Source organism: Lampris incognitus, chromosome 3, assembly GCF_029633865.1.
Source record: "Lampris incognitus isolate fLamInc1 chromosome 3, fLamInc1.hap2, whole genome shotgun sequence".
In the NCBI taxonomy this organism is placed as follows: Eukaryota; Metazoa; Chordata; class Actinopteri; order Lampriformes; family Lampridae; genus Lampris; species Lampris incognitus.
Window position 1 is genome coordinate 15,097,252 of NC_079213.1, and position 27,492 is coordinate 15,124,743.

A 27,492-nucleotide genomic window follows, 5' to 3' on the forward strand; every position below is an offset into this window, starting at 1 on the left:
AGTTTTTGTTCATGTTAAATTAGGCTTCCCGGCACGACTTTTATGGCGTCATTAACGCCTTCAAAAAAAAAAGTAATTCCGTCTCAAGAGGAGACGCATTTAATGTTAAAGGGCCTTTTTAACTCGATCCACTAACAAAGTAAAACAACATACACGCTCTCAAAACATTTCACAACATAGTTTGTTGCGTCTGCACATGGGAGATACGCGGCGAGATACGCTATGTGGCCCTCGTACAATACATCTCACAAATTCAGCTTCAAAGTACGACATTATACTCACCGAGTAGTTGTTTTGTTTCAGCAAAATGGGAATTGGGGTTGATCTGGAGCCATTTAACCGTCGATAAATGTTTTGAAACCATCTTCTCAATTCTGTCAGTTGGACAAAGTTGCTCAAAAGATGTGTCGTGGCCAATACCTCCAGAGATCGACTTGACTTTGATCAAGTAGGTATGTTGAATTAATTCAAATGTCCGCTGATGATAGAATTCCCCCCCTCAATAATTCTAGGTGTTATAACATGGCCCAGCATTTATGATTATCTGCTGGATTTATAAGGCATGTAAACATGTTCCTTTTGGAAGCATATGCTTTTCATAAAGAAAAAATGAACCTGCACTTTTATAAAATACGGTTTAATGGCAAATGTATAAAACAAAAACGACAAGCTATACATGATAGACGTCATTCAGGTCATGTCATACTCTTTGTTACATGCTGGTTAAAGTACCTTTGGTTAAAGCACAGGGATGGGGTGTGGCACGGCATTAGTATACATGACAGATTTTACTTATACCACAGGAAAATAAAAATAAAAGATTACATTGCTCCATTGTGTATATCCGGCTAGAGAAGCATTTGAGATATTGTGCAATGTTTCATTTTGGTAATATCACTGAAGTCGTATTGGATGAGTTAACAGCAGGAAAGTTTATGATTATGTGCATGTATACGGAGAATACTTTTCCGTCTCTCAGCAGACAGTATGTAAGTACATATCTTCAGGCATAGCCATAGATAGGCACATTCAAACTTAGCTATAAATCTGCTATCTACATCCTCTACAGGTGTTGAATTATCATGTGGCATCATGGTATATTACTCATATCGGTGTGTATTTGTTACGTCCATTATAGACAAGTTGCTAAATAAGCACTTCATCATCAGGACACTGCATTCAAAAGTTGCACTTTTTTGACATTTTTATAATACTGGAATTTGATTGTTTTCCCCCACCAAAAAGAAAGAAAAAAAATCATCCAACAGTGCATAGATATTGTAACTTTAGTCGGTTAAGCTATGCTGAGGTATAATTCCCAAGTAGCACTAGGCGTAACAGAGTCCACAATCGTTTCTTTTCTTTTCTGTTTTGTTTCAGAACACAAGACCGCCAGCATCACACATAGCGCTTCTGTAGCCATGACTGACAATTTCTTCACCCTCGTCCCTGATGACCTAGGAACTTGTGCAAGATCGTGGAAGGCAGCATATGATGATTGGTCGGGGGTCATACTTGTAGTGTTGCCAGTCTCCTGGCCAAGACACGACAAAAATGTATGGCACTATGATTGCCTAATCTTACATGGTGACCACTGTGAAAGACAAAAATATCTTGTAGTCTGATCCCGGCTTAACACTAACAATGCCAGGGTTTAAGGTTGAGGCCCTTTAGATAGAGGCATTCAACAAATGCCAAATGTGCAAATGCCATATTATTTCCTGGGCCTATTTACCTGTAATACTTAAGCTGGACGATGTCCATTTGACAACTCCAGCATATCAGGTTACCCCATGCTCTTTCCATTAGATCTTGGATAGTGGTGGATGTGTAAGGCACTGTGAAAAGCAGATCTTATGAATGGGTTGAAAAACGAAATTGTGGTTAGAAGGGATGTGTGTTTTGGCTGTTGGAAACCAACATAGGCTCAAATGTTTATGTACCCAGTTTGACGAACCAGACTTCTAGAAAACCCTGAGAACATAAAAATACAGGGCGGAGGGTTGGACAGGGTTTATTCCTTTTCCACTTTGATTGTATACTATATCATCCGATGCCCTGTGAAGAAACTTTGGATGAAGCCCCATTTCACTATTGTTAGAAGTCAAGATCCAGTTCATCCTTGTCTGTGTTTTCTTCTGTTGGCTTGAGGATTTTCTCTTCCACTGGTTTCAAGCGTTTGGACACCAGTTTGAGGTTGGTCTCGTGGAGGATAACCTGAGTCAAGTATTTCTCTCGTTTGATCTGTTCTTTGATAGCGTTTGGGACGTCTGGGATCACATAGGACAGGATGAACTTGGTAAGGTAGACAATGTGCTGTAAGGAGAGTTAGGAGGGGACACATCCATTAGTATATGTATCAAAAGTATATAGACAGGTGTCAATAAGAATCAGAGGTAAGGCTATAGATCTAACTAAATCCAAAAGCACTGCATGTCATCATGGTCTTAACCTACCTCTAGAACAATTATAAAGGCTGTTTTGGCAGCAATAACATGCCAGTATTGGATAGTGTACTCATATTCATGCGGGTGCCCTGGTGGGTAACGGAAGTCCCGATACCTGAGGGAGGAGAGGATCTGCTGTTAAACGGCACCAAAGAGTGATTTAAAGGTGCAAATGTGTCATTTCTACCTGAATCGATGCTGACCTCCATCATTCAGGGATGTGATTAACAACAGCAAACCAAGACAGACACGCTGCTATATGAACTATTTGTGTGAAAATATGTGCTATACTTGTTGGTGCTTCTGGGATCGATGCTATCAATTGCGTACCTGCAGGTGGTGAGCTGCTGCCAGTAAGTTGAGTTCAGGGGCTTGCTCCTCGTGGAGAAGTCTTCGATGTTGAATATAGAAAGGGTGCTGTTGATGTATCCCATCATGGTGTTCTCTGGGTGGTTTCCATACGGGGACAGAGAAAAAGACCAGTAGTACACCAGGCGTGGGATCATGTCTGATGTGAAAGCAATGATCATGGCCTGAAGTAGGAGACAACAAAAAGGGCGTGAACGTACTGAGAGCAAGAAATTCCCCCCCTCCTTTTTTCTCCCCAATTGTATCCAGCCAATTATCCAACTCTTCCAAGCCATTCCAGTCGCTGCTCCACCCTCTCTGCCGATCCGGGGAGGGCTGCAGACTACCACGTCTCCTCCGATTTCAATAAATGTGGAGTCGCCAGCCGCTTCTTTTCACTTAACAGTGAGGAGTTTCGCCAGAGGGACATAGCACATGGGAGGATCATGCTATTCCCCCTTGTCCCCCCTCCCCCCTGAACAGGCACCCTGACCAGAGGAAGCGCTAGCAGCGACCAGGACACATACCCACATCCAACTTCACACCCGCAGACATGGCCAATTGTGTCTGTAGACACCCGACCAAGCTGGAGGCAACATGGGGATTCGAACTGGCGGTCCCCGTGTTGGTAGGCAACGGAATAGACCGCTACGTTACCCGGATGCCCCGAGAGCGAGAATTCTATCTTATATTGGAGGGCTGAATGTCTTTGTCACAACCCCCCCCCTTTTTCTCCCCAGTTGTATTCGGCCAATTACACCCACTATTCTGAGCCGTACCGGTCGCTGCCCCACCCCATCACTTTTTATTTCCATCAGAAGCAAGTTGTAAAGGAAATTTGATACTCAATATCCATGAACAATGTCAGGAATTGGCTCCTTTAAAAGCTCTGTAAGGTCTTGCAGGTCCTGTGGCATGTTGCTATAATGTGCTAGTAATGTTGGCATTTGCTGCATGTACTGCAGCACAAACCATGTCAACCCATATGAAAATGGATTACAGTAAAACCACGTAACACAAATGTTTATTTTTTTGGAATCCCCCCCCACTTTGTACCTGTCCAATTACCCCACTATTCTGAGCCGTCCTGGTCGCTGCTCCACCACCTCTGCCAATCCGGGGAGGGCTGCAGACTACCACATGCCTCCTTGGATACATATGGAGTCGCCAGCCGCTTCTTTTCACCTGACAGTGAGGAGTTTCACCAGGGGAACGTAGTGCGTGGGAGGATCACGCTATTCCCCCCAGTTCCCCCTCCCCCCGAACAGCTTCCCCGGCTGACCAAAGGAGGCGCTAGTGCAGTGACCAGGACACTGTAGGGATGCCTGACCAAGCCGGAGCTAACACGGGGATTTGAACCAGCAATCCCCGTGTTGGTAGGCAACGGAATAGACTGCTACAATACCTGGACACCCCTGACACATAGAAATTTATTTTAGTTATACTATAGGAACACTTATTTTAGTATCTGAATAAGTAATGTGATTGTATTTCCAATGTCTGGAAATAATATAGTCATTTTTTACAGTTTTACTATAGTCCATTTTCGGGTGGGAAAGGTCTCGTTCATGTGATTACTTGATGAATAAAGGGGATTCCGATGACATGGCATCACCATCTTCAAATGACATGGCGTGGCACTCACTTGTGTGGCGTCAGGGCACAGGCGTTTAAGCAGACACTTACATTTGTTGCCACAGCTAAGATGGCAATGCCTTGGAGGATGGGCTGCCAGGCACCTATATCCTGGGCCTTCTCTGGCACCATGCGGCGAAACTGGGTGTTCAACTTCCAGGCGTCAACCCGAATCTCAAACAAGTTATTGACCAGAGCCAGGACCGGGGCCAGTGGGAAGGAGGCCACGAACAGGGTCACAAATCCAAACTGGATCACTGTGGGGGAAAAGATTACCAACATGCTGAGAGGTGAGGCAAGGAGGGGAGATACCTCTGTTGTGATGATTCAGCAGAAAATAAGAGGAATAAAATGACCTTGGATGCATGCAACGTAGTCCCTATGTGACAATGAAAATTTGTTGACCATCTCTCATATAGAATATATGTTTGTTTTCCCCCCCCCCTCCCCCCTTTTCTCCCCAATTGTATCTGGCCAATTACTCCACTCTTCTGAGCCATCACGGTTGCTGCTCCACACCCTCTGCCGATCCGAGGAGAGCTGCAGACTACCACATGCCTCCTCCAACACATGTGGAGTTGCCAGCTGCTTCTTTTCACCTGACAGAGAGGAGTTTCGCCAGGGGGATGTAGCACGTGGGAGGATCACGCTATTCCCTCCCAGTCCCCCCCCCAAACAGGCGCCCCGACCGACCAGAAGAGGTGGCAGTGCAGCAACCAGGACACACACCCACAACCAGCTTCCCACCCACAGACACAGCCAATTGTGTCTGCAGGGACGCCTGACCAAGTCACACAGGGATTCAAACCGGCGATCCCCATGTTGGTAGGCAACAGAACAGACCGCCATGCCACCCGGATGCCCTATCCGTTTGTTGTTGTTTTTTTTGAGTATAGGACATTGCTTGGCCCTTTTTACAGCGATCACATATCACATGATAAGAAATATGCAAGGAAACACATGCACTGTTGAGACATCAGCGATAACTCTGGGCAGCTCCCAGGTGTGCATGTCAAGCAAGTTAGTGTTTAACTAGCGCATACATGCTCATACATGCAGAGAAAACATTCACTGTATATACAGTAATGGTAAAGAATGAAAAACAAAAACAAAGACCTGCTCGTGCATATCAGTCTTTAAGATCACATACCATACAGCAATGCAAACACACACACACACACACACACACACACACACACACACACACACACACACACACACTGCACTATTAGTGTGTTGGACAGAGATAAAATTGCAGTGAAATGCAATTCTGTACCTTTCCATGGAACTCAGGTAAGACAAATCATCATATTTTAACCATCAAATTCATTCTATTTCCTCTTACCCATTTCAAGATATTCATGGAACAGTCCAAGTTTTCCAATTGGTTGGAGCTGGTAGTCTTGTTCCCAGCGAGGAATCACCTTCTCTGAGCCCACCCGAGTACAGTAGCGGAAAATAAAATTCTTCAACCACCTATGGAGGAACAAAACAGTATCTCAACAGTATATTGGAAAGAGCTAAATGTCAACCACAGAGGATAAATGATACCATCCCATCCATCCATCCATCCATCCATCCGTGTACATCTGGTTAAAGGAATAACTACTTACGGTAGTAAGACCTCCTGAATGTTGTTCCAGATCGCTTTTCCACCCATAATGACTGTTAGCTGGGTCGTCAGCTCAATCAGACAACCCCCGGGATCACACTGCGAAAAAACAAGATGCAGAATTCAGATTTATACATGCAACTACAGCAAACCAATGAGTGTTGGGTTTTTAAGCAGCAGGGTGGATTTAGCAATTCATTTCTTTGTGTGATGCTAATGAGAAATAACAGCAAAAATTAGAATAAGACCGACCAACCGGACAGACAAATAGATAATAATAATAAATTTTATTTGTGGGTGCCTTTCAGAGCACTCAAGGACACCTTACAGAACACAGTTTAAAAAAAACAAGAAGCACTGTATCAGACAGCATAAAATCAAAACAAAGCAGGGTAGACAGTAAAAAGTTAATACAACAGGTAAGTATAAAAACATCACCTGCATAAAACTCAATGAAGCGTGGATCAGACTGAATATGCCAGTTTGAAAAGGTACGTTTTGAGATGGGATTTGAAGGTTGAAAGCGAGTCAATGTTGCGAATGTCTTGTGGGAGAGAGTTCCATAGGCGGGGGGCAGAATGACTGAAGACTCAAGACCCCATGGAAGTCAAGCGGGCCGATGGTGTAGTGAGTTGGAGAGCATAAGAGGATCTGAGAGTACGGGATGGCGTGTGGATTTGAAGGAGTTCAGAAAGATATGAAGGAGCTAGGTTATTAAGGGCCTTAAAGGTGAGAAGCAGTATCTTGAAATCAATACAGTATTTAACAGGGAGCCAGTGGAGTTGCTGAAGAACAGGAATGATATGATCTATGGAAGGAGTTCTGGTAATGATACAGGCAACTGAATTCTGGACCAATTGAAGTTTATGAAGACACTTGAGGGGAAGACCAAAGAGGAAGGAATTGCAGTAGTCAATACAGGATGTGGCAGCATGGTGGTGCAGTGGTTAGTGCGGTCGCCTCACATCAAGAAGGTCCTGGGTTCGAGCCCCGGGGTAGTCCAACCTTGGGGGTCGTCCCGGGTTGTCCTGTGTGGTGTTTGCATGTTCCCCCCGTGTCTGTGTGGGTTTCCTCTGGAGGCTCTGGTTTCCTCCCACAGTCCAAAGACATGTAGGTCAGGTGAATCGGCCATACTAAATTGTCCCTAGGTATGAATGTGTGTGTGTGTGTGGGCCCTGTGTGATAGTGTGGCGGCCTGTCCAGGGTGTCTCCCCGCCTGCCGCCCAATGATTGCTGGGATAGGCTCCAGCATCCCCGCGACCCTGAGAGCAGGATAAGCGGTTCGGAAAATGGACGGATGAATACAGGATGTAACCAGGGTGTGAGTGAGTATGGCAGTGCTGCTAGGTGTAACTGACGGGCGAAGATGATTAATCTCGCGTAGGTGGAAGTGTGCAGAGTGAGTAACATTGTTGATGTGAGCTTCAAAAGATAATGTGCTATCCATGATGACACCCACACTCTTAACCTGAGGCGATGGAGGAACTATAGAATTTTTAATAGTTAGGGAAAAACAGGTTTAGCCAAAGTAGATTTAGTACCGACTAGGCAGACCTTGGTTTTATCACTATTAAGTTTGAGGAAGTGGTATGAAAACCAGCAATTTATTTCTAGTAAGCAGTCAGAAAGGGAAGTGGGTAGAAGAGTGGAGGTAGGCTTGGTGGATAGATAAAGCTGGGTGTCATCTGCGTAGCAGTGAAATTGAATGCCAAATTTCCTGAAAAAGTGGCCAAGAGGTGATAGATAGATAGATAGATAGATAGATAGATAGATAGATAGATAGATAGATAGATAGATAGATAGATAGATAGATAGATAGATAGATAGATAGATAGATAGATAGATAGATAGATAGATAGATGAACGGACAGACGGACGGACAGACAGATGGATGAATGGATAGATAGATAGATAGATAGTTAGACAGACGGACAGACAGACAGACAGACAGAGATAGATAGATAGATAGATAGATAGATAGATAGATAGATAGATAGATAGATAGATAGATAGATAGATAGATAGATAGATAGATAGATAGATAGATAGATAGCAGTGCAGAGATGAACATAACGTTGCAACGCTCGAGGCTACAGGAACCAAGAGATTTGTTAGACATTATTAGGTGCCTCTAATAAAACAATCATGAATAGTGGACAGACAGTACCTCCTCATTGCGGTACTTTCCCAGCAGGTAAACAGGCTGTCCAGGATAGCCAACTGCTTTCCCCTTGGCAAAGGCGATGTAGAAACAGGAGGAATAATAGTTGACAAACTGAAATAGGAACATCTTCAGAGTCAGACTGTTTTCGTACTCCGTCTTGGTCCGTGGAAGCTCTGTTGTTTTAGAGGTCAAAATGGCCATTATAATTTCTTGTCAGTATCTAATCACTAATCTAAACAAACAATGTCAGTTTTAATCTAATATTTTGATTTTCCAAATTCAGCTCAGAGTTCTGAATGGAAACTGCAAGTGACAAAAGAAACGTTGATATTTTTCCATGTGAATATAAAAAAATGCATCTTGATGTGACCAGGATAGGCTCTTGTCCTTGGAAGATAAGGCATTTCTGATGCTGACATGCATCGGGAGGCCTCACCAAAGTCGGTGATCAAGATGGCGACCCTCTCGTAGAGGATGTTGAGGATCATGATGATGACAAAGCTGAGGATGGAGGCTGTGACTGAGGTGGCCATCTGTGGCGTCACGTACTCCGTGATGGGCTCCAGCTCTTTCTGGTTCCTGAATTCGGCCGTGAAGGTGAAGAACACAGCCAGGCGGTACACGATGATGGCCACGACGGACGCCAGGATCAACAGAATCTGAAAAATGTTTCGAGAGCAAAAAAGGATGAGATATCGCCTTTCTGTCTAAAACAAAGTCTAGGTTTGAGAGAGTGCTTAATGAACTACATGAAATAGTAGATAAGAGTAAAAATGCCATTTTTTCATGACTAGTCCGTCATTTAAACAACCATAATCACCATTTGAAATAAAGAGAAGCTACGGTAGAAAGATGTTAAGTATAGCAAAAATTATGGGAGCACTTTACCCAGAATAAGACCGTCCCCATCCCTAAAGACAACCGAATACAACGTCCACAGGCTGTATACGGCACCATTTCCTTCGCCTGAAACACCGTAGAGAAATGATTATGCACCTCTCTGCTTTAACATCATGGCTGCAAATAAAGACTTGGAAACACCGGTAATTGCCTAACAGTTATGTGATTGTGCAACCTTATAGGTAAATCTGGGAAATAATGGTTGATTTTCTTTTTCATTGCTGTCGGGCAATATTTGACACATTCTACTTTCAGCTTTTTTTCCTTGACCGTTTTGATCTTAGTCCTATGGCCGAAAAACATTTTCTAATTAATGTCTCACAATGCTGGCCGACTCTTAAGAGTAAAAAAAAAAAAAACAATGATTTTTCTTTGGTTTAACACCAGTCAACTATAATTCTGTGTCTGGCTTACCCGTGTGATGGGGTTAATTCTCTCGTGAATGCACTTGGCTTCATATTCCGGACGAGGAGGCTCTTCCTGTTCTAGGAACTCGACAGTATCCCACTGATACTCCAGCTCCGCTTGGTACCGCTTCCAAAACTCCAGGAACAGAGTCACTGAAAGGGTGGAGGGAGATGACATGGAAACAAAAAGGAGAGGGGAAAAAAAAAAAAGGCAATGTTTTCATACTAAAGAATCAAACATCTGCACATCCTGTTTTCCTCAATAAAACACTTCACCGACAGTTAAACTCTTCTGTTCTATTCTATTCTGTTGACTCTACTCTTTTATTCAACTATGTTCTACTCTATTCTATTTTACTCTATTCTTTTCAACTATGTTCTACGCAATTCTATTCTACTCTATTCTATCGTATTCTACTCTTCTATTCAACTATGCTCTACTCCAGTGGTTCTCAACCTTTTTGGGGTCCTGGACCCCCTGCGTATTTTTGATCTACCCTGAGGACCCCTCCACCTGATCTTGGGGGAGGGGGGTTGCAATTTGATAGAAACAGTAGAAACTGCATTTTAAATTGCATTATAGCATTTATTCACTCTTTGGGGCAAAAATAAGAGCTTTCAGTTGTAACTTAGATATAGTTAACAAAACAGAATTCTTATGCAGTAACTTTCAGATATATGTAACAAAACAGAATATGTATTCAGTGACTTTCAGATATATGTAACAACAGAATTTTTATGCAGTAACTTTTAACAATGCAAACGGGAGCGAGATCTCTTATTAAAATACAATAAATTACACTTGTGAAACAGATGTAATTAGAGAAAAAAGTCCTGTTACCCTTTATAGTTTAGGTAGATAAAGGTCTCAGTCACATTTGAGTAAAATAATCCCATTTCTATAAATGTCATAGGATCTTTTTTTTAAAGATATTTTATTTTCACGGACCCCTTGCAATTACACCACGGACCACTAGGGGTCCGCGGACCCCCGGTTGAGAAACACTGCTCTACTCTAATCTATTCAACTACTATATTCTCTTCTATTCCATCTTATTATATTCTACTCTACTCTACTCTACTTTATCCTGTTCTATTCTACTCCATCCTATTCTGCTCTATTCTACTCTGTGCTATTCCATCCTATTCTATTTTATGCTATTCTAGTCTACTCTATCCTATTCTACTCTATTCTATCCCATCCTATTCTGCTCTACTCTATTCCATTCTAGCCTATTCTATTCTAATCTAATCCATCCTATTCTCTACTACTACTACTACTACTTTTGACTGTGCCTGTTACGGGTCGCCACAGCGGATCATCCATTAACATCTCTTCCTGTCCTCTGCATCGTCCCCTGTCACACCAGCCACCTGCATGTCCTCTCTCACCACATCCATAAACCTCCTCTTTCACCTTGCTCTTTTCCTCTTCCCTGGCAGCTCCATATTCAGCATCCTTCTCCCAATATACCCAGCATCTCTCCTCCACACATGTTCAAACCATCTCAATCTTGTCTGTCTTGCTTTGTCTCCAAACCGTCCAACCTGAGCCGTCCCTCTAATATACTCATTCCTAATCCTGTCCTTCTTCGTCACTCCCAGTGAAAATCTTAGCATCTTCAACTCTGCCACCTCCAGCTCCGCCTCCTGTCTTTTCATCAGTGCCACTGTCTCCAGAACATATAACATAGCTGGTCTCACAACCATCTTGTAAACCTTCCCTTTAACTCTTGCTGGTACTCTTCTGTCGCAAATAACTCCTGACACTCCTCTCCGCCCACTCCACCCTGCTTGCACTCTCTACTTCACCTCACTTCTTCATTTCCCGTTACTTTGTACAGTTGACCCCAAGTATTTCAACTCATACGCCTTTGTCCCCTCTACTCCTTGCATCCTCACCATTCCACTGTCCTCCCTCTCATTCAGGCATATGTACCTTTTTGCTCCTACTGACTTTCATTACTCTTCTCTCTAGTGCATAACTCCACCTCTCCAGGCTCTCCTCCACCTGCAACCTGCTCTCACTACAGAGAGCAGGTTATTCCATCCTATTCTACTCTACTCTGTTCCATCCATCCACCCATTCTTAACCGCTTATCCTGCTCTCAGGGTCGCAGGGATGCCGGAGCCTATTCCAGCAGTCATTTGGCGACAGGTGGGGAGACACCCTGGACAGGCCGCCAGACTATCACACAGGGCCGACCCACACACACACACCCATTCATTCCTAGGGGCAATTTAGTATGGCCAATTCACCTGACTTACATGTCTTGGGCTGTGGGAGGAAACCGAAGCCCCCGTAGGAAACCCACTCAGACACGGGGAGAACATGCAAACTCCACACAGAGGACGACCCGGGATGACCCACCAAGGTTGGACTACCCCGGGGCTCGAACCCAGGACCTTTTTGCTGGGAGGCGACCGCACTAACCACTGCGCCACCGTGCCGCCCTACTCTTTTCCATTCTCCTATTCTACTCTTCCATTCTACTGTATTCTCTTCTACTCTAACAAAAACACATACAGCCAATGGTTGCTGTGTGGCTGCAGGAGACACCTGCATGAATTTTTTTGGATGATGTTATATCGAGCCATTCGGAAAAAAAACCAACACCAAATGGACGTAAATCACAAGCCAGGCAACACAGTTAGGCATTAATGCTTTGGGCCACAACGTACACATCATATTCTACACATCACATCACGTATCTTGTCACAGTTTATAAATATGACCGAAGCCTGTGCCGGAGATTTTACAGTGCAGACAGTTTTGTGACTTCCTATTGTGTACGGGTACGTTTTGAAAAGACCCCCCCCCCCAAAAAAAAACTTTAAAAAAAAAAGTGAAAGCTTACCCCAGATTGACATGAAAACAGCAAACACCAGCGTCCCAAAGTTGTCAAATATGCAAAGTTTCTGAAATAGGAGGGGAAAACAGTTGTGTTCTCTCTTTATGCAAATCAGCTCAAAACACCGGACAAAAACAACTGCAACAGATGTTTAAATATTCAAGTCCTGTACGCTCTGTTGGTGCATAAAGCATTCAGTTTGACCACGACTGAAGAAACCTGCTGCAAAATACATCACAACCGATTTCATCAGATTCAAACAATTCAATCTTCATGTTACTGTTTCTCAGTTTGTATTTTTAACAGTCATCATTTTGGCACATCATGTGTCACATCTGTTTTTGTTTTCCAGAAAAAAGGCAGATATTTATGAATATAACATGAATTTGTAATGAAAATCTTATTCATTCAATATCATTTTTAGTATAATATTCAGTATAACATTTAGTAATCTGAACTATACAAAGCATTGTAATCGTCTTTGCAGAGTTTAAAAATGACATTGTTCAAATGTGATTTGTGTTGAAATGAAACGGGACTCACTTTTGAAGCTTCACAGGTAACGTTTAACCTCCAGTAGGAGCACTCTCTGTCACACTGAGGACACATCACAATAGCGCCCCCTATATTTGGGTCACACACCTCTTTGCTGCAGAAGCATTGAGGATCGAGGTTAGCATGTGAGCTACACAAAATAAATCTGCAGCAACAGTATAGTAAAGGATTTATAAATGGTTAAAAGTAGGGCTGTGCGATATGATGATATACATCATGTGGCAATAGAAAATGTCTATCGTTTCATGTTAAGCTCTATCGTTTATTTCGTTGTGTTGCAAATCACACTCTCTATGGCAATATTTTTCATCATTTGGGTATGAAAAGTCTGACACGGACCAGAAAACAGTACTTTGCAATATATGCCGCTGAGCTACTGCTACAATCCAAACAGTTCTACTGTTAAAGATTATTATGTGATGGCCTGGCGGCCTGTCCAGGGTGAAAGAATAAACACTACCAGCAGCATTAACTGAATCAAGAACTTTTACTTGCTATCTGAGGCCAAAGTTGTGTTTTTCATGTCATACAGATGAATAAAGAACATGAATAGTGTTACTCCAAGATGCTAAATTCCATTTCTTTTTTATGTAACCTGGACTTAAGCATTTAGCATCTATTAACTCAGGAGAATCATATTTGTTAAAGCCTTACATTTCTTTTAATAATCAACATCAAACATTATAAGAAAATATAATATTTGGGCAGCACGGTGGCACAGTGGTTAGTGCTGTTGCCTCACAGCAAGAAGGTCCTGGGTTCAAACCCCGGGGTTGTTCAACCTTGGGGTCATCCCAGGTCATCCTCTGTGTGGCGTCTGCATGTTCTCCGTGTTTGCAGTGGGTTTTCTCCGGGTGCTCCGGTTTCCCCCACCATCAAAAAGACATGCATGTTAGGGTTAATACTCCTGTCTGTGCTCCTGACCGAGGCATGGCGAGATGAACTGGAGTTGGTCCCCGGGCGCTGTACAGCGGCTGCCCACTACTCCTAGCTACACAGCTAGGATGGGTTAAATGCAGAGCGTAATTTCCTTATGGAGATCATTCAAGTATATCAAAATCAAAATCAAAATCAATCTCTCCGCCTGCTGCCCAATGACTGCTGGGATAGGCTTCAGCATCCCCGCAACCCTGAGGGCAGGATAATAGGTTTGGATAATGGATGGATGGATGGATGGATGGGTTTAATATTTTTGACCATATTCATGTTTTAGGCCGAAATTTATTTTGTTTTGCAACTACAGTTGGAAAGTGTTTTCTATTTACCTTTTTATATTTCATACATTAATATTATATATTTTGTTACATGCTTAATTGAAAATTTGCCGAAGGTTCTAAATAAAAGGAGAAAAATAATCAAATATGAGTACTTTTTATCTGTCGAGTATATATTTCAAAATGTAAGAAGAAACAGGCCTTTCCATGTGGTCATTTTATATAAGCTATTTATTGAACTTACACAAAATGTGTTATATTGTGATATGAATGACCTATATCGTGATATGAGATTTTGGTCGTATCGCACAGCCCTAGTAAAAGTATTCATGTTATCATCATCATTTCCCAAGATTAACCTCGAGCACTTATGCGCAAGTTCAGCGGCTAAAAATATACAATCTCAGCTAGAAATGACACCAAAAATATTCCATCTCAGAAGATAAAATATGATTCTATAACGTAACTTTACAATTTTTCACAAACTCAATGATGTTTACGGAATATTCTATCGATTTGATCATTTCCAGGTGCTTTCTCAGAATGGTAAACTTGTCTATGAATTTTCAGGTTTTCCAGGGCACATGGGTTACCCTGCTTTAGGACTGTCAATATGAGTCCTGTCATTTAAGGTCAACCATTACTTTATCAAGAATAGTAATAACACTATTTAACAAGCGCAATTATTTTTAAGTTTGTTTATCTGCCATTTTCCACCTCTGACAGGGCACGCTTAGAAAATCCACTCAGTGATTCGGGATTTGAGAAGTCAAACTTAGCAGCCAAAAAAAAAAACACAACCGCCAATAAATCAGTTGGATCTGTGACTGACCAGTGCACCTGAAAGTGGTGGGGATTCAATCCCTTGCTCATAGGCACCTTGGCAGGGTGGGTTCATAGTGAAACAGGGCTATATTCAGGGTGAAAAATCTCCTTCTACATCCTACAATACCACACCAACTCAGCCTGCATTGTGTAACAGCAGGAAATAGCTATGAGGTGATATGTACCTCCAAGTGCTTGTCTCTTGGGTCTTGTACCCGTAAATGAAACAACTCAGTCCCACGATGGCAGCGAAAGCCAGCATTGCCGTGTAGAAACCCAGCCAGGCAAAATAGATGCCAATCTTTTCCCCATAATACTTCCTGTGCAAAAAAGTAACAATGCGTAAAACAAGATAATTCAGTGCATCTGTTATTAGAGTAATTTTGACAAAAACAATTAGTGCTAGGCACAACAAACCCCGTCCATTAATTTTGACCACTACCAAACAATACATTTTTCATGGCAGCAATGGACAGGAATATATTTTTGAAATATAAAAAGTTGAGTATTTTGGGGGCAAATTTGAAGTAAACCAAGCCAATTTTGACAAAGTTACGGCTGAAAAATGACCCCCCCCTTTCTCCCCAATTGTATCTGGTCAATTACTCCACTCTTCCAACCCGTCTCGGTCGCTGCTCCACCTTCTCTGCCGATCTGGGGAGGGCTGCAGACTACCACATGCCTCCTCCGATACATGTGGAGTCGCCAGCCATTTCTTCTCACCTGACAGTGAGGAGTTTCGTGCCAGGGGGACGTAGCGTGTGAAAGGATCACACTATTCCCCCCAGTTACCCCTCTCCCCCGAACAGGCACCTTGATCGACCAGAGGAGGCGCTAGTGCAGCAACCAGGACACATACCCACATCCGGCTTCCCACCCGCAGACATCGCCAATTGTGTCTGTAGGGACGCCCGACCAAGCCGGAGGTAACATGGGGATTTAAACTGGCGATCCCCGTGTTGGTAGGCAACAGAATAGACCGCTACGCCACCTGGATGTCCCTGAAAAATTATTTTGACCTTTTTTGTGACCTTGAGCATGCCCTTTACCCAATTAATTCCCAAACTGAATAGGGTCATCCTGGGACCATATTCCTTCTTTCTTTAAAACGTCATGCCATTTTCTGCAGATTTTCTTTTCAAGCATTGACAAATAGACGGCAAGACAAACAGATGTCACCAAAAACAACACCTCTTTGGTCCAGGTTAACAATATTATATTCCTGCCTTAATACAATGGCAATCAGAAAGAGTTTGTGGCAGATATGCCTCCATAAGTTTAGATTCATAATTTGAAAAGTTTAATTAGGTATACACAATGTTGGCATACGTCTAACCAATGATTACACTCATGTATTCACTGTTTATGGGTCTCAGAAAGTCACATCTGTGTAAGTTACAATACAAGGGAGTCCAAACTGATAGAAAAGATTTCCGCACTCTTAGACCTATGCAGTTATCACTTTAGTTAAGCTTTCGGTCTGTCAGACCTTCATCAGAGCATACATGATTCAATAATGTACAGGCATGTAGAAATAACCAGATTTGCGGACAAGGCCTGAGTTAAAATTAAATCTCAGGATGTACCACGTTTCACCAACCACTTTAACTCGGTGGACAACCACATCAAGTTCACCAGGGAGGATGTGAAAAACGACAGGTCAGCCTTCTTAGACTGTGAAATTGCAATTGGTGATGCGGGACATTTGATTGTTGATGTTTACCATAAACCTACACATACTGATCAGTACTTTAAGTGTGACTCTCATCGTCCACTGGAGCACAAACTAGGTAGTCATCAGGAGGCTGTACCAAGCTGACAAGGTCCCCACCGACACAGCAGCCGGGGAAGGAAAGAAAGCCCACATTAAACAGGCCCTGGTTAAGTGCGGTTATCCTAACTGGGCATTTGTCAAAGCTAGGAAGACGCCCAAACAGTGCACCAGCTAATCAAAGAGAGGATAAGGACAACAACGGTGTAAGCGCTTACACAGATTCCATATGTGGCAGGAGTGTCGGAAAAGTTGAGATGGGTATTTTCCAAACACCGCGTCTCAGTTGCCTTCAAATCCCAAAACACGCTGCGCCAGAAGTTGGTCCACCCCAAGGATTGGATCCCCCAGCACAAACGGAGCAATATAATGTATGCCAGGAGGATTGCCATGACTTGTATATCGGAGAAACCAGACAGACGCTGACCAAGAGGATGGCACAACACAGAAGAGCTAACATGTCAGACCAGGACTCTGCAGTCTACACCATCTACAGGCCAGTGGCCACTCTTTCATAAATGAGGATCTGCACATCCCTGATAGGGAGGAACGCTGGTTTGAACGGAGTGTCAAAGAGGCCATCTATGTTAAGAGGGGATGACCATCCCTGAACTGAGGAGGTGGCCTAAGAGTACATCTGTCGCGGCGTCGCCATCTTACAATGCTGTGACTGCAAACATTCCCCAATCCTCTGTAAATAGTACACATGACCATTGTAACTCTAGTTAATAGTAATGGCAATTTGCATATGAAACTGATTGTTGGTTTTGGTCGTTATGCCACTGTATTCTTTATAAGGGTGGGGATACCTGCAGTCAGTTGAGACTGAAGAGATTTGAATCCCCGAATCCCAGATTCAAAGATTCGAATCCCAGATTCAAAGGGAGAGAAGGACTCAAGTTGAAGACAAGGCTGGTTGTGGAATATCACAGAGCGATAGAAGTACGAGTCCCACACCTGGAAACAAGAGATAGATAACCCATTTTCAACACCTGTCTACAACAATATAGCTTTCCATGAATTCACGAGAAAAGTTGATCAGCATTTGAAGCTATTTTACTGCATCGTAAAGGTTTAGCTGGGAACTTGGTTCATGTAGATATTTAGGTGTACCATGTTATTCCACATTTGTCAGCTAAAAATTAACAGATTGATCCTAACAAGCAAGGAATTGGAAAAGTGGGTCAGCTCATTGGTGTAGAAACATTGGTTTTATTTTCCCTTGTTCAAGTTTAGCTGATGAGACCACTGTTTTATGAACAAAATGCAGTATTTTGTATTGGCACAAGAAAAGCTTTCTGTCTTTCTATGAACTTTGTAGTATGTGTGTGACTTTTTTGTGTGCTGCATGTCAGTGACTGGTCTTTCAGAAGTATAGGTGAATGAGGTTGTCGAACGAACGTGTGTCCGTTTGGGATGGGGGAAGAGATGGTTGTTTAGTAATGGAAGGAAGCCACCTGCCTGATTAAGACGGTGTCCTGAATTGAAAGCAGATTTTGAGGGAATTTGTTACAGCGGTGTTCAGAATGTGGGCTGAGAGACCACGGGTCTGCCTGAAGGAGGAAGCACACGGCAGGACATGGAACATGGAAGCGGGGTAGGCTACGAACGAACGAACAAACAAACCCCAGACTCAAAGATTCGAATCCCAGACTCAAAGATTCGAATCTCGGACTCAAAGATTCGAACGTCAACTCAAAGATTCGAATCCCAGACGCAAAGATTCAAATCCTGATTCAAAGATTCAAATCCCGATTCAAAGTTTCGAATCCCATACTCAAAGATTCGGATCCCAGTTTCAAAGATTCGAATCCCGACTCAAAGATTTGAATTCGAAACCCAGACTCAGATTCGAATCCCAGACTCAAAGATTTGAATTCGAATCCCAGATTCAAAGATTCGACTCCCGGATTCAAAGAGTCAAGGACACTTAGATGAGTGATGAAATGTTTCTTTCAATAAACGTGTCCAGATGAACTGATTCAACTTTGATTTTCTTTTTTAAATTATTTTTTGGTATTTTCTGCCTTTTATTTGATAGCAATAGTGGAGAGACAGGAAAGGCAGGGGATGACATGCAGCAAAGCGCCCAGGCTGGATTCGAACCCAGGCCGGACCCAGCCTTATGTGGTACGCACTCTACCAGGTGAGCCGCCGGGGTGCCCCTTTCTGTGATTTTCTTACCTAAATTATTGAGCATGCATAAAGACATGCCTGTACGTTACTGAATCATGTATGCTCTGACGAATGTCTGACAGACCGAAAGCTTAACTAAAGTGATAACTGCATCGATATACGTGTGCGGAAACATTTTCTACCAGTTGGAACTCATTGATGCTTCCAGCACCTTAGCAAAGATGTCACAGGGTGGAGCGGTAGTCATCCTGCATTAATACAAGTGAGTAAAACAAAACAATATGAGCTTCATAAAGCTACTGTTAATGCTATGTTTCAATCAAACATATACATGCAAGATGTATATGGGTTGCACGCCTGTCACTCAGTCAACAATGGTAGGTGTGTGTGTGTGTGTATGTGTGTGTCACCGGCCATAGCGGCAGCAATTAATATCATCTGCACCTGCTTGTCACTCAGTTTTGTTTTTAACAGAGAGCAGGGTGTGCTTTTCTTTTCTTTCTTTTTTTAAAATTTCCCCTCCTTTGTATCCGGCCAATTACCCCACTCTTCCGAGCCGTCCCGGTCACTGCTCCACCCACTCTGCCAATCCGGGAAGGGCTGCAGACTACCACATGCCCACTCTGATACATGTGGAGTTGCCAGCCTCTTCTCTTCACCTGACAGTGAGGAGTTTCACCAGGGGGACGTAGTGCATGGGAGGATCACGCCATTCCCCCCAGATCCCCCTCCCCCCTGAACAGGTGCCCCGGCCGACCAGAGGAGAAGCTAGTGCAGCGACCAGGACACATACCTACATCCGGCTTCCCACCCACAGACATGGCCAGTTGTGTCTGTAGGGATGCCCAACCAAGCTGGAGGTAACGCGGGGATTCAAACCAGCGATCCCTGTGTTGGCAGGCAACGGAATAGACCGGTACGCTACCCGGACCCCAACTAATTGTTACAATTTGACAGTCGTTACAACAGTTAGGTCAAAGTCACGTTTTTTTTTATCAGATTGAAACATTACAAGTGAAATGTGCATAAACAGAGATGCCTGGGTGCAGGATTTACCATTTTCTGGGGCAGAACAAAGAAAAATTGAGTTACCTTATCAGATCAAGTGGCTGCATTTTGTAGAAGCTTTTCGGGTGAGCCCATTCCTGATAGAGTAGATATCTCTCATTGGGACAACCATCTTCTTTGGATGTTACATTGAATCTGCACTGAGTAGCAAAAACAAAAAACAAAACAGAGGACGAAATACTGAAACGTGAACTACACTGTGCATGTTTACAGTATAGCACATCCCCCCCCCCATACAAATGCTTTTATTTTATTGTACTGATGATAAATTCATATTCATTCCAGTTCATCTTATTAGGTAGAGGATAACACCGACACTACTAGGATTTCATTGTTGGTCTTAGTAAAAGTGTGGAGCATGATACTGAAGACATTTCGGAGCAAATACTGGAACATGCACAAATCAAGTATGCGGGTAATTGAGTGAAACGGAGCAAATGGCCTCACTTACATCATGAAGAGGATAGGCAGCCTTGTACACTCCAGAATCCAGTAGCTTTGTGATGCCAAACTTCTTTATGTTCCCTCGTATTTCGTAGGGGGCACGGCTCAAGATGTAATATGCCTATCGTCCAAAAATAAATAAATAAATAAATAAATAAAATAAAAAAGGCCATATTGGTTTGAGTTGTGATCTTCAGCCTTCAAAGTAGCTTTTGGTCTAAGTTCCTTATCAAGTTATTAGTGTAGCATCAAATTATGCTGCTCATGGAGTGTAAAGGTTACAGGCAAAGTTTCTGTTCAAATGTGATGACAGAAGACTTAAGACTTGTGCTTCTTTACAAAATGGACAGCAGCATTATGTGCAGACCGTCTGCAATGGCTTTTGATATTATCTGACAATATACAAGAAATACCTATAATATGTTCACATAAAAACCAAGGTGAGCTTGATCTGCCCTTCTCTGTGGCTAATACTTGGTTGCTTTTTTTTTACGTGAAAATAATGATATCTTCTGATGATTTTTCAGTGAGGAAAGCACATGATATACAAAACCCAGTAGTGTTCTATTTTTGGAAAGACTAATAATGATATAAATAAGAGCAAAAATGTTCAGTCATTGTCAGGCTCAGATAGAGATACATCCAAAGAAAACATGAACTCGCCATCCTGCTTCTCATGGACGGGGTGAAGAAGGTATCCTGGCTCTCCACATAGAAATACTCCAGGCGAGTTTTATCGAAGGGGGCGGTAAAAAACTCGACCTCCTTGGTGATCAGGTCCTCGCTGGGGTAGAAATACTTGGTGAGGCGGGAGAAGAAGCGCCAAGGGGAAGGTTGACAGGACAGGTCATTGGGCTTAATGGGAAGCTTGATGTGCAGCACCTCGGCGTAGGTGCACAGCACGTCCCACGGCATATGGACCTTGACAAACATCAGTTTGTCATCCACGACCTGCAGACCCAAGGATTGGCTTAGTTAAGCTCAGTTTGTAGATTAATCAGCACATGATAGCAGTATGAGACAAGAGAGAAACATTCTGAGATGAGCTGTGTGTGTGTGTGTGTGTGTGTGTGTGTGTGTGTGTGTGTGTGTGTGGTGTAACCAAAGATAAACAAGTTAAATCATGCATGATGAATGATGTACAGTGCCATGAAAAAGTATTTGCTCCATTCCTGGTTTCCTATATTTTTGCATATTTGTCACACTGGTTTCAGATACAAACATTTCATACAAAATGTAACATAAGACAAAGAGAACCTGAGTAAACAGAGAAAATTCAGTTATTAAATGATAAGAGTTTTATTTATTTAAGGAAAAAAGTTATCCAACACCAACCAACCCTGTGTGAAAAAGTAACTGCCCCCTTAGTAACTCAATCAAACAATTAACCAAATTTAATTGATCATTGGATTCAATTACAGCAGATACACCCTGGCCTGATTACCGCCAGCCCTGTTGAATCTAAACATCAATCAATCAATCAAGTTGCATTTTATAAACATGACTTCTATAGAACCTCACCATCATGAGAAGAAGGCTGCAAGGTCTCAACAAGCAGCACACTATGTTGTGGCCGAAAGAAATTCCAGAAGAAGAGATGAGGGAAAAAAAAGTTGTTGAGATATCAGTCTGGAAACGGTTACAAAACCATTTCTAAGGCTCTGGGACTCCAGCAAACTACAATGAGACTCACTGTCTCCAAATTGAGAAAACTTGGAAGAGTGGTGAATCTTCCCAGGAATGGCCAGCCTGCCAAAATTCCTCCAAGAGCGCAGTGATGACTCATCCAGGGAGTCCCAAAAACCCCAGGACATCTCAAGAACCGCAGGCATCTCCAGCCTCAGCTAAGCTCATTGTTCATGATTCGACAATATACAGATGGATGGGCAACGTGCAAACCACTGCTAAGAGAAACATTAGTGCTCGTCTCATGTTTGTGAAAAAGCACATTGATGACCCCCAAGCTTTTTGGGATAATGTTCTGTGAACAGATGAGCCAAAGCTGGACATTTTTGGAAGACACAGGTCCAATCCGTTGTCTGGCATAAAGCAAAAACAGCATTTCTCAATTAGAACATCATACCAACAGTCTAACATGGTGGTGGTAGTGTGATGGTGCAGGGATGCTTTGCTGCCTCAGGGCCTGGAAGAATTACCATCACTGAAGGCCCCTGAATTCTGCTCTCTACCAGAACATTCTGAAAGAGAATGTCCGGACATCAGCCTGTGATCTGAAGCATAACTGGGTTATGCAGCAGGACAATAATCCAAAACACAAGAGTAAGTTCACCTCAGAATGGCGCATAAGAAAGAAAATTAAGGTTTTGGTGTGGCCTAGTCAAAGTCCTGAACCCTATCAAGATGCTGTGGCAAGACCTTAAACCAGCAGTTCATGCTCGAAAACCCCCCAATGTCACTGATTCACAGCAACTGACCTTTCGCAAAGTCCCGCCCCCCTTAGTTACTGTTGCTATGCCCGTCAAGCATTTCAGAACTATCCAGGAAGTAGCTGGAAAACACCAAAACACGAAGGAAGAAATCAGCACATTGTGTGGGTAAAAGTAACAGTAATAATACGTTAGCTGTATTAGCTATCAATAATAGGTAGTAGCAAGCTTAGCTTGGAGCAGACAGGTATTTTTGTTGATTTTGGATGGATTAAGCTGGCCATGGGGTCTGCTATACTAGGAAATCTATTGCTGACATTGCGCTTCTTGCGTTCTGGGAAGGGAAAGAAAATTACACCCCCTCCAAACTTTTCAGATATCTCGTATCTGACTTGCAGATCCCATAGGCACACCGTTTCAGCATTTTGTTGTGTATTTGAAAGCTTGACGGACCGTTGCTAAGGTAGGATTGGACAAGCACCGTTCTGAGGCGGTACTTTGCGAAAGGTCAATTCTGCAAAGAGTGGGCCAAAATTCTGCCACAGCGATGTGAAAGACTGATCTCCAATTATAGGACGTGTTTGTTCACAGCTATGCTGCTAAAGGTGGTACAACCAGTTAGTCAAATCAAGTTCAAGCTTCATTTTGTCATATACATTTTAAAAGTATCATGTATCTTCAAACGCATTGAAATGCATGAGCCCTGGCTCTCAGCTCTTAAAATTATAGATGAGGAAATAATAACAAAAATCAGAAATAAGAAATCAGAAATTCCACAAAATAATAAATCAATTAAAGTTATGTAAGGCACCTGCTGTTCATTATTCTGACCTCCTGGGGGTAAAAACTGTTTTGAGGTGGATGGATCCGAGCTCTGATGCTCTGTAAGCGTTGTCCTGAGGGAAGGAGGGGAACAGACCATGTGCTGGGTGGATGGTGTGCTCCATCATACTTAGAGCTTTCCTTCTGCAACAGGGGGTGTACATGCCCTGAAGCCGTGGCAGTGCTGCTCCTATGATGTTTGAAGACCTTATTACTAATCCTTCTCCATTGTTTTTGGTCCTGTTCAGTCAGGTTGCCAAACCACACCAGTATGCTTCCAATAAGGATGCTCTCTATGGTAGTCTGGTAGAAACTGACCAGGGTTTTTGTGGACATTCTGAGATTTTTTAAGACATCTCAGAAAGTATAGTCACTGTTGTGCCTTCTTAATGACACAACTGATGTTAAAAGATCAGGAGAGAGAGTGTGAGATCTATATTCCTAAAAATCTGAAGTTCTTCACAATTTCAACAGGGACACCATTGATGTAAACTGATGTCTTTGGATTTCCTGAAATTAACAATATCTCCTTTTTTCCCCCAAAAATGTAGGGGGAGGTTGTTAAGTTCAGGGGGATAATTACTTTTTCACATGGGTGATATGGGTGTCAGATAACTTTTCTTTTCATTTTGTGTTTACTAGCGTTCTCCTTGTCAAATTTTACATTTTGCATGAAGATCTGAAACCATTAGGTGCAACAAATATGCAAAAATAGAGGAAATCAGGAAGGGAGCAAATACCTTTACACGGCACTGTATATAGGTTATAAAGAGCATTTACATAAAGATTGTCTGTTTCTTTGTTTCCCCCCTAAATGACCTGCCTTACAGAAAAACAAAAAGAGTGTTATGAAGATGTCAGTGATCCACCAATTGCTATACTGCAGCTGGCATCCTCTCTCTCTCCATCCCCAAAAGAATATGTTCAGTGTAATCCACTTACAGATCTTGTGGCCTCCAGCTCCATTCCCATCTTCATCAAACTGGCCTCAAAGTACTCTCGTCGGCGCTTGGGGAGAAGAGGACAGGAAATGGATTCAATGAGACTTCTGTTTTCTATCAACCTTTCCTTCATGGCATTATGATTCAGTTTCTGTAAAGGTCGAACAGCTCCTAACGAGTCATAGAAGCATGACTATTGTATCAAGACCCACAGTGTAAATATATGGATGTCTGAAATGGCCAAAACAACAAATAAATAAATAAATAAATGAAATAATAAAGAAATGTTGAAATAAAAACCTCTATTATCAAATTAATGAAATTATTTCCCGATTTATTCTTGTACGTTTACATTTGCTTCTGTTTTTATTTATTTCCGTTTTTATTCATTTCCCTATTTATTCATTTCTCTATTTATTTCTGTATTTCCTGAACCGTATGTTAATGAGGGGGCGTGTCCCGACTATTTGGGCATTAGCGATCAACCGCACAGTCAGGGATCGGTCGATCTCGGTCACGCGAAACCTTACTTGTCTCTTGATACCTACCGTCAGATCGGAGGAGGCGGGAATGGCTGTCAGGCGCTCAGTGTCAGAGCTCCTTCCTAGGATGACTCCGGAAAGTTCCCGCCCTCAGGCGCTAGGATTGGGCAGATCTGCCTGTCAGTCAACTTTCCGGATTCATCCTAGGAAAAAAAATATTAATTTACCGTACACAGTTAAGTTGGCACAGTTAGCTCGGTTGCAAACGTGGCTAATGGCTAAAAGTTAGCTAGCAAACGTGGCTAGGGTTAGGGTTGTTGCCTGTGGGAGGCCGCTGATCGATTGGATGAACAAGAACGACGTAAGTTTGAGACATAACCAAAAAGTAGACTGTAGTTTAGATAATTGTTTGTCATCTGCCTAAAATAAGTTCACACCCACCTCCTTAGACCATCGCCATCTTGGCTCTCCTACTCAACGCAACTAAAGACAAGTACAATCGATCTGTGACCGTTTACATAGATTAACCAATGGCTGTTAAGTGACACCGTTGAGACACGCCCCCTCATTAACATACGTTTGAAGAAATACAGAAATCAATATAAACAGAAATAAATAAAAGCAGAAATAAATTCAAACGTAAAAGAATAAATCGGGAAACAATTTCATATGAAAATAAATGAATACAAAAAGAAATAATTTTTGACAATAATAGATACATTTCATTTATTTATTTTTCAATTTATGTGCATATTCATTTATTTTTCAAATGAAACTGAACATTTGATAATAAAACGGAAATAAGTAAAAGCAGAAATAAATTTAAACGTAAAAAATTAACTGGGAAATAATTTCATATGAAAATAAATGAATACAAAAATAAATAATGTTTGACATAAATAGATACATTTTATTTATTTATTTTTCAATTTATGTGCAAATTCATTTATTTTTAAATGAAACTGAACATTTATTTGATAATAGAGGTTTTTATTTCAACATTTATTTCTTTATTAATTTCATTTTTGTATTTATGTGTATTTATTTATTTCGAATTATGGCAGTTTCAGTCCTCCATATAACTACTTTAAACATTTTGCAAAGCACTCCATCAGGCTGTCATTCAGTCCCCTGGGCTCAGCGCTCTCCTCTGTTCATTTGTATTTTCTCAACGCAGCTGCTTATTGCATCTTTTGCATAAAATACACATGAAAGTGTGTTTTTCCTTTCTCTTGAACTTAAAAGTTTTAACAGTCAGCTTCACACTGATGTTCATGACCTCTGTAAGTGAACCCAGAGCTTGTGACATGTCTCTTAAATCAGACAAAATTAAATTCCCCCATCAGCAGTTATCACAGTGCCGGTTTAGCCTATTTATCACCCAACACATTTCTGTTACTCTGGATAAAATATTGCCTGTGCACATTTTTGTTTAACTAAATTATGAAATTCATTTTCATGAATTAAACATCGTCAGCCATGGGGAGTGATGACTTATTGCGAGTCATAGCTTAGGTCAGATGCTTTTATATTTTAATTCATCCTATGGCAATTCCGGGTAGCTGGTGTTTGCCAAATATGATTGCATGCAATGCAATCACCGTAGCTAAGGTGAAAAATACAACTGAAATTCAACATGAATATTTCCCCCCCCCCCCTTCTCACCAATTGTACTTGGCCAATTACCCTATTTTCAGAGCCGTCCTGGTCACTGCTCCACCCCCTCTGCTGATCTGGGGAGGGCTGCAGACTACCACATGCCTTCTCTGATACATGTGGAGTCGCAAGCCACTTCTTTTCACCTGACAGTAGGGAGTTTCGCCAGGGGGACACAGCACGTGGGAGGATCATGCTCTTCCCTCCAGTTCCCCCTCCCCCCTGAACAAGGAGGCGCTAGTGCAGTAACCAGGACACATATCCACATCCGGCTTCCCACCCACAGATACGGCCAATTGTGTCTGTAGGGACGCCCGACCAAGCTGGAGGTAACACGGGGATTCAAACCGGCGATCCCCGTGTTGGTAGGCAACGGAATAGACTGCTAAACTACCCGGACGCCTGTAACACGATTTTTTTCTAAATGGACAACCTAGCTGACATGACGTAAAATGTCTTTATGCACCAAACCATGTGTGACCAAAAACCTTAAAGTGCTATTTAACCACAAGAAACATGCATTCAAGCAAGGTAACCTTTCTGAGTTGACTGTTCTACAAAAGGAATTAAATGGGAAATTAAGAGGGCTAAATTGGAATACAAACAAAAGGTTGAGTACAAACTGAGCAATAACAATTTAGGCTCAGGCTGGGACAGCGTCAGGACAATGGTTGGTTTAAACGACAAAGCAAAGAAAAAGGTTGCTTTAGATGGCTTTTCATCAGATCTGGCTCTAGCGCAGGAATTTAATAAGTTTTACTCAAGATTTGATGTGCATGAGTTTAGTAATGAAACTGCTGTAACCTACTGAACTCTAGTCAACCTG

At 42.3% G+C, this 27,492-nt stretch overlaps 1 protein-coding gene across 3 annotated transcripts in view; it reads right to left on the reverse strand.

Moving 5' to 3' along the window:
- Positions 1–624: 624 nt before the first annotated feature.
- Positions 625–27,492, reverse strand: part of ano6 (anoctamin 6) — a 41,559-nt gene continuing 14,691 nt past the window's right edge. For 2 of the 3 annotated variants that reach the window (XM_056275786.1, XM_056275787.1), the window contains exons 4-20: positions 24,530–24,595; positions 21,042–21,329; positions 20,386–20,499; positions 19,959–20,074; positions 15,145–15,279; positions 12,909–13,014; positions 12,372–12,432; positions 9,521–9,666; positions 9,095–9,172; positions 8,643–8,865; positions 8,210–8,379; positions 6,044–6,141; positions 5,776–5,906; positions 4,482–4,687; positions 2,778–2,980; positions 2,457–2,562; positions 625–2,316 (exon numbers count right to left, since the gene is read on the reverse strand). In XM_056275786.1, coding sequence (XP_056131761.1) covers positions 2,098–2,316; positions 2,457–2,562; positions 2,778–2,980; positions 4,482–4,687; positions 5,776–5,906; positions 6,044–6,141; positions 8,210–8,379; positions 8,643–8,865; positions 9,095–9,172; positions 9,521–9,666; positions 12,372–12,432; positions 12,909–13,014; positions 15,145–15,279; positions 19,959–20,074; positions 20,386–20,499; positions 21,042–21,329; positions 24,530–24,595 — 2,466 coding nt within the window. In that variant the 3' untranslated portion in view covers positions 625–2,097. Of the gene's footprint in view, positions 2,317–2,456; positions 2,563–2,777; positions 2,981–4,481; positions 4,688–5,775; positions 5,907–6,043; positions 6,142–8,209; positions 8,380–8,642; positions 8,866–9,094; positions 9,173–9,520; positions 9,667–12,371; positions 12,433–12,908; positions 13,015–15,144; positions 15,280–19,958; positions 20,075–20,385; positions 20,500–21,041; positions 21,330–24,529; positions 24,596–25,076; positions 25,166–27,492 lie in introns of those variants that run through there. The other variant, XM_056275788.1, reaches the window with a different exon arrangement.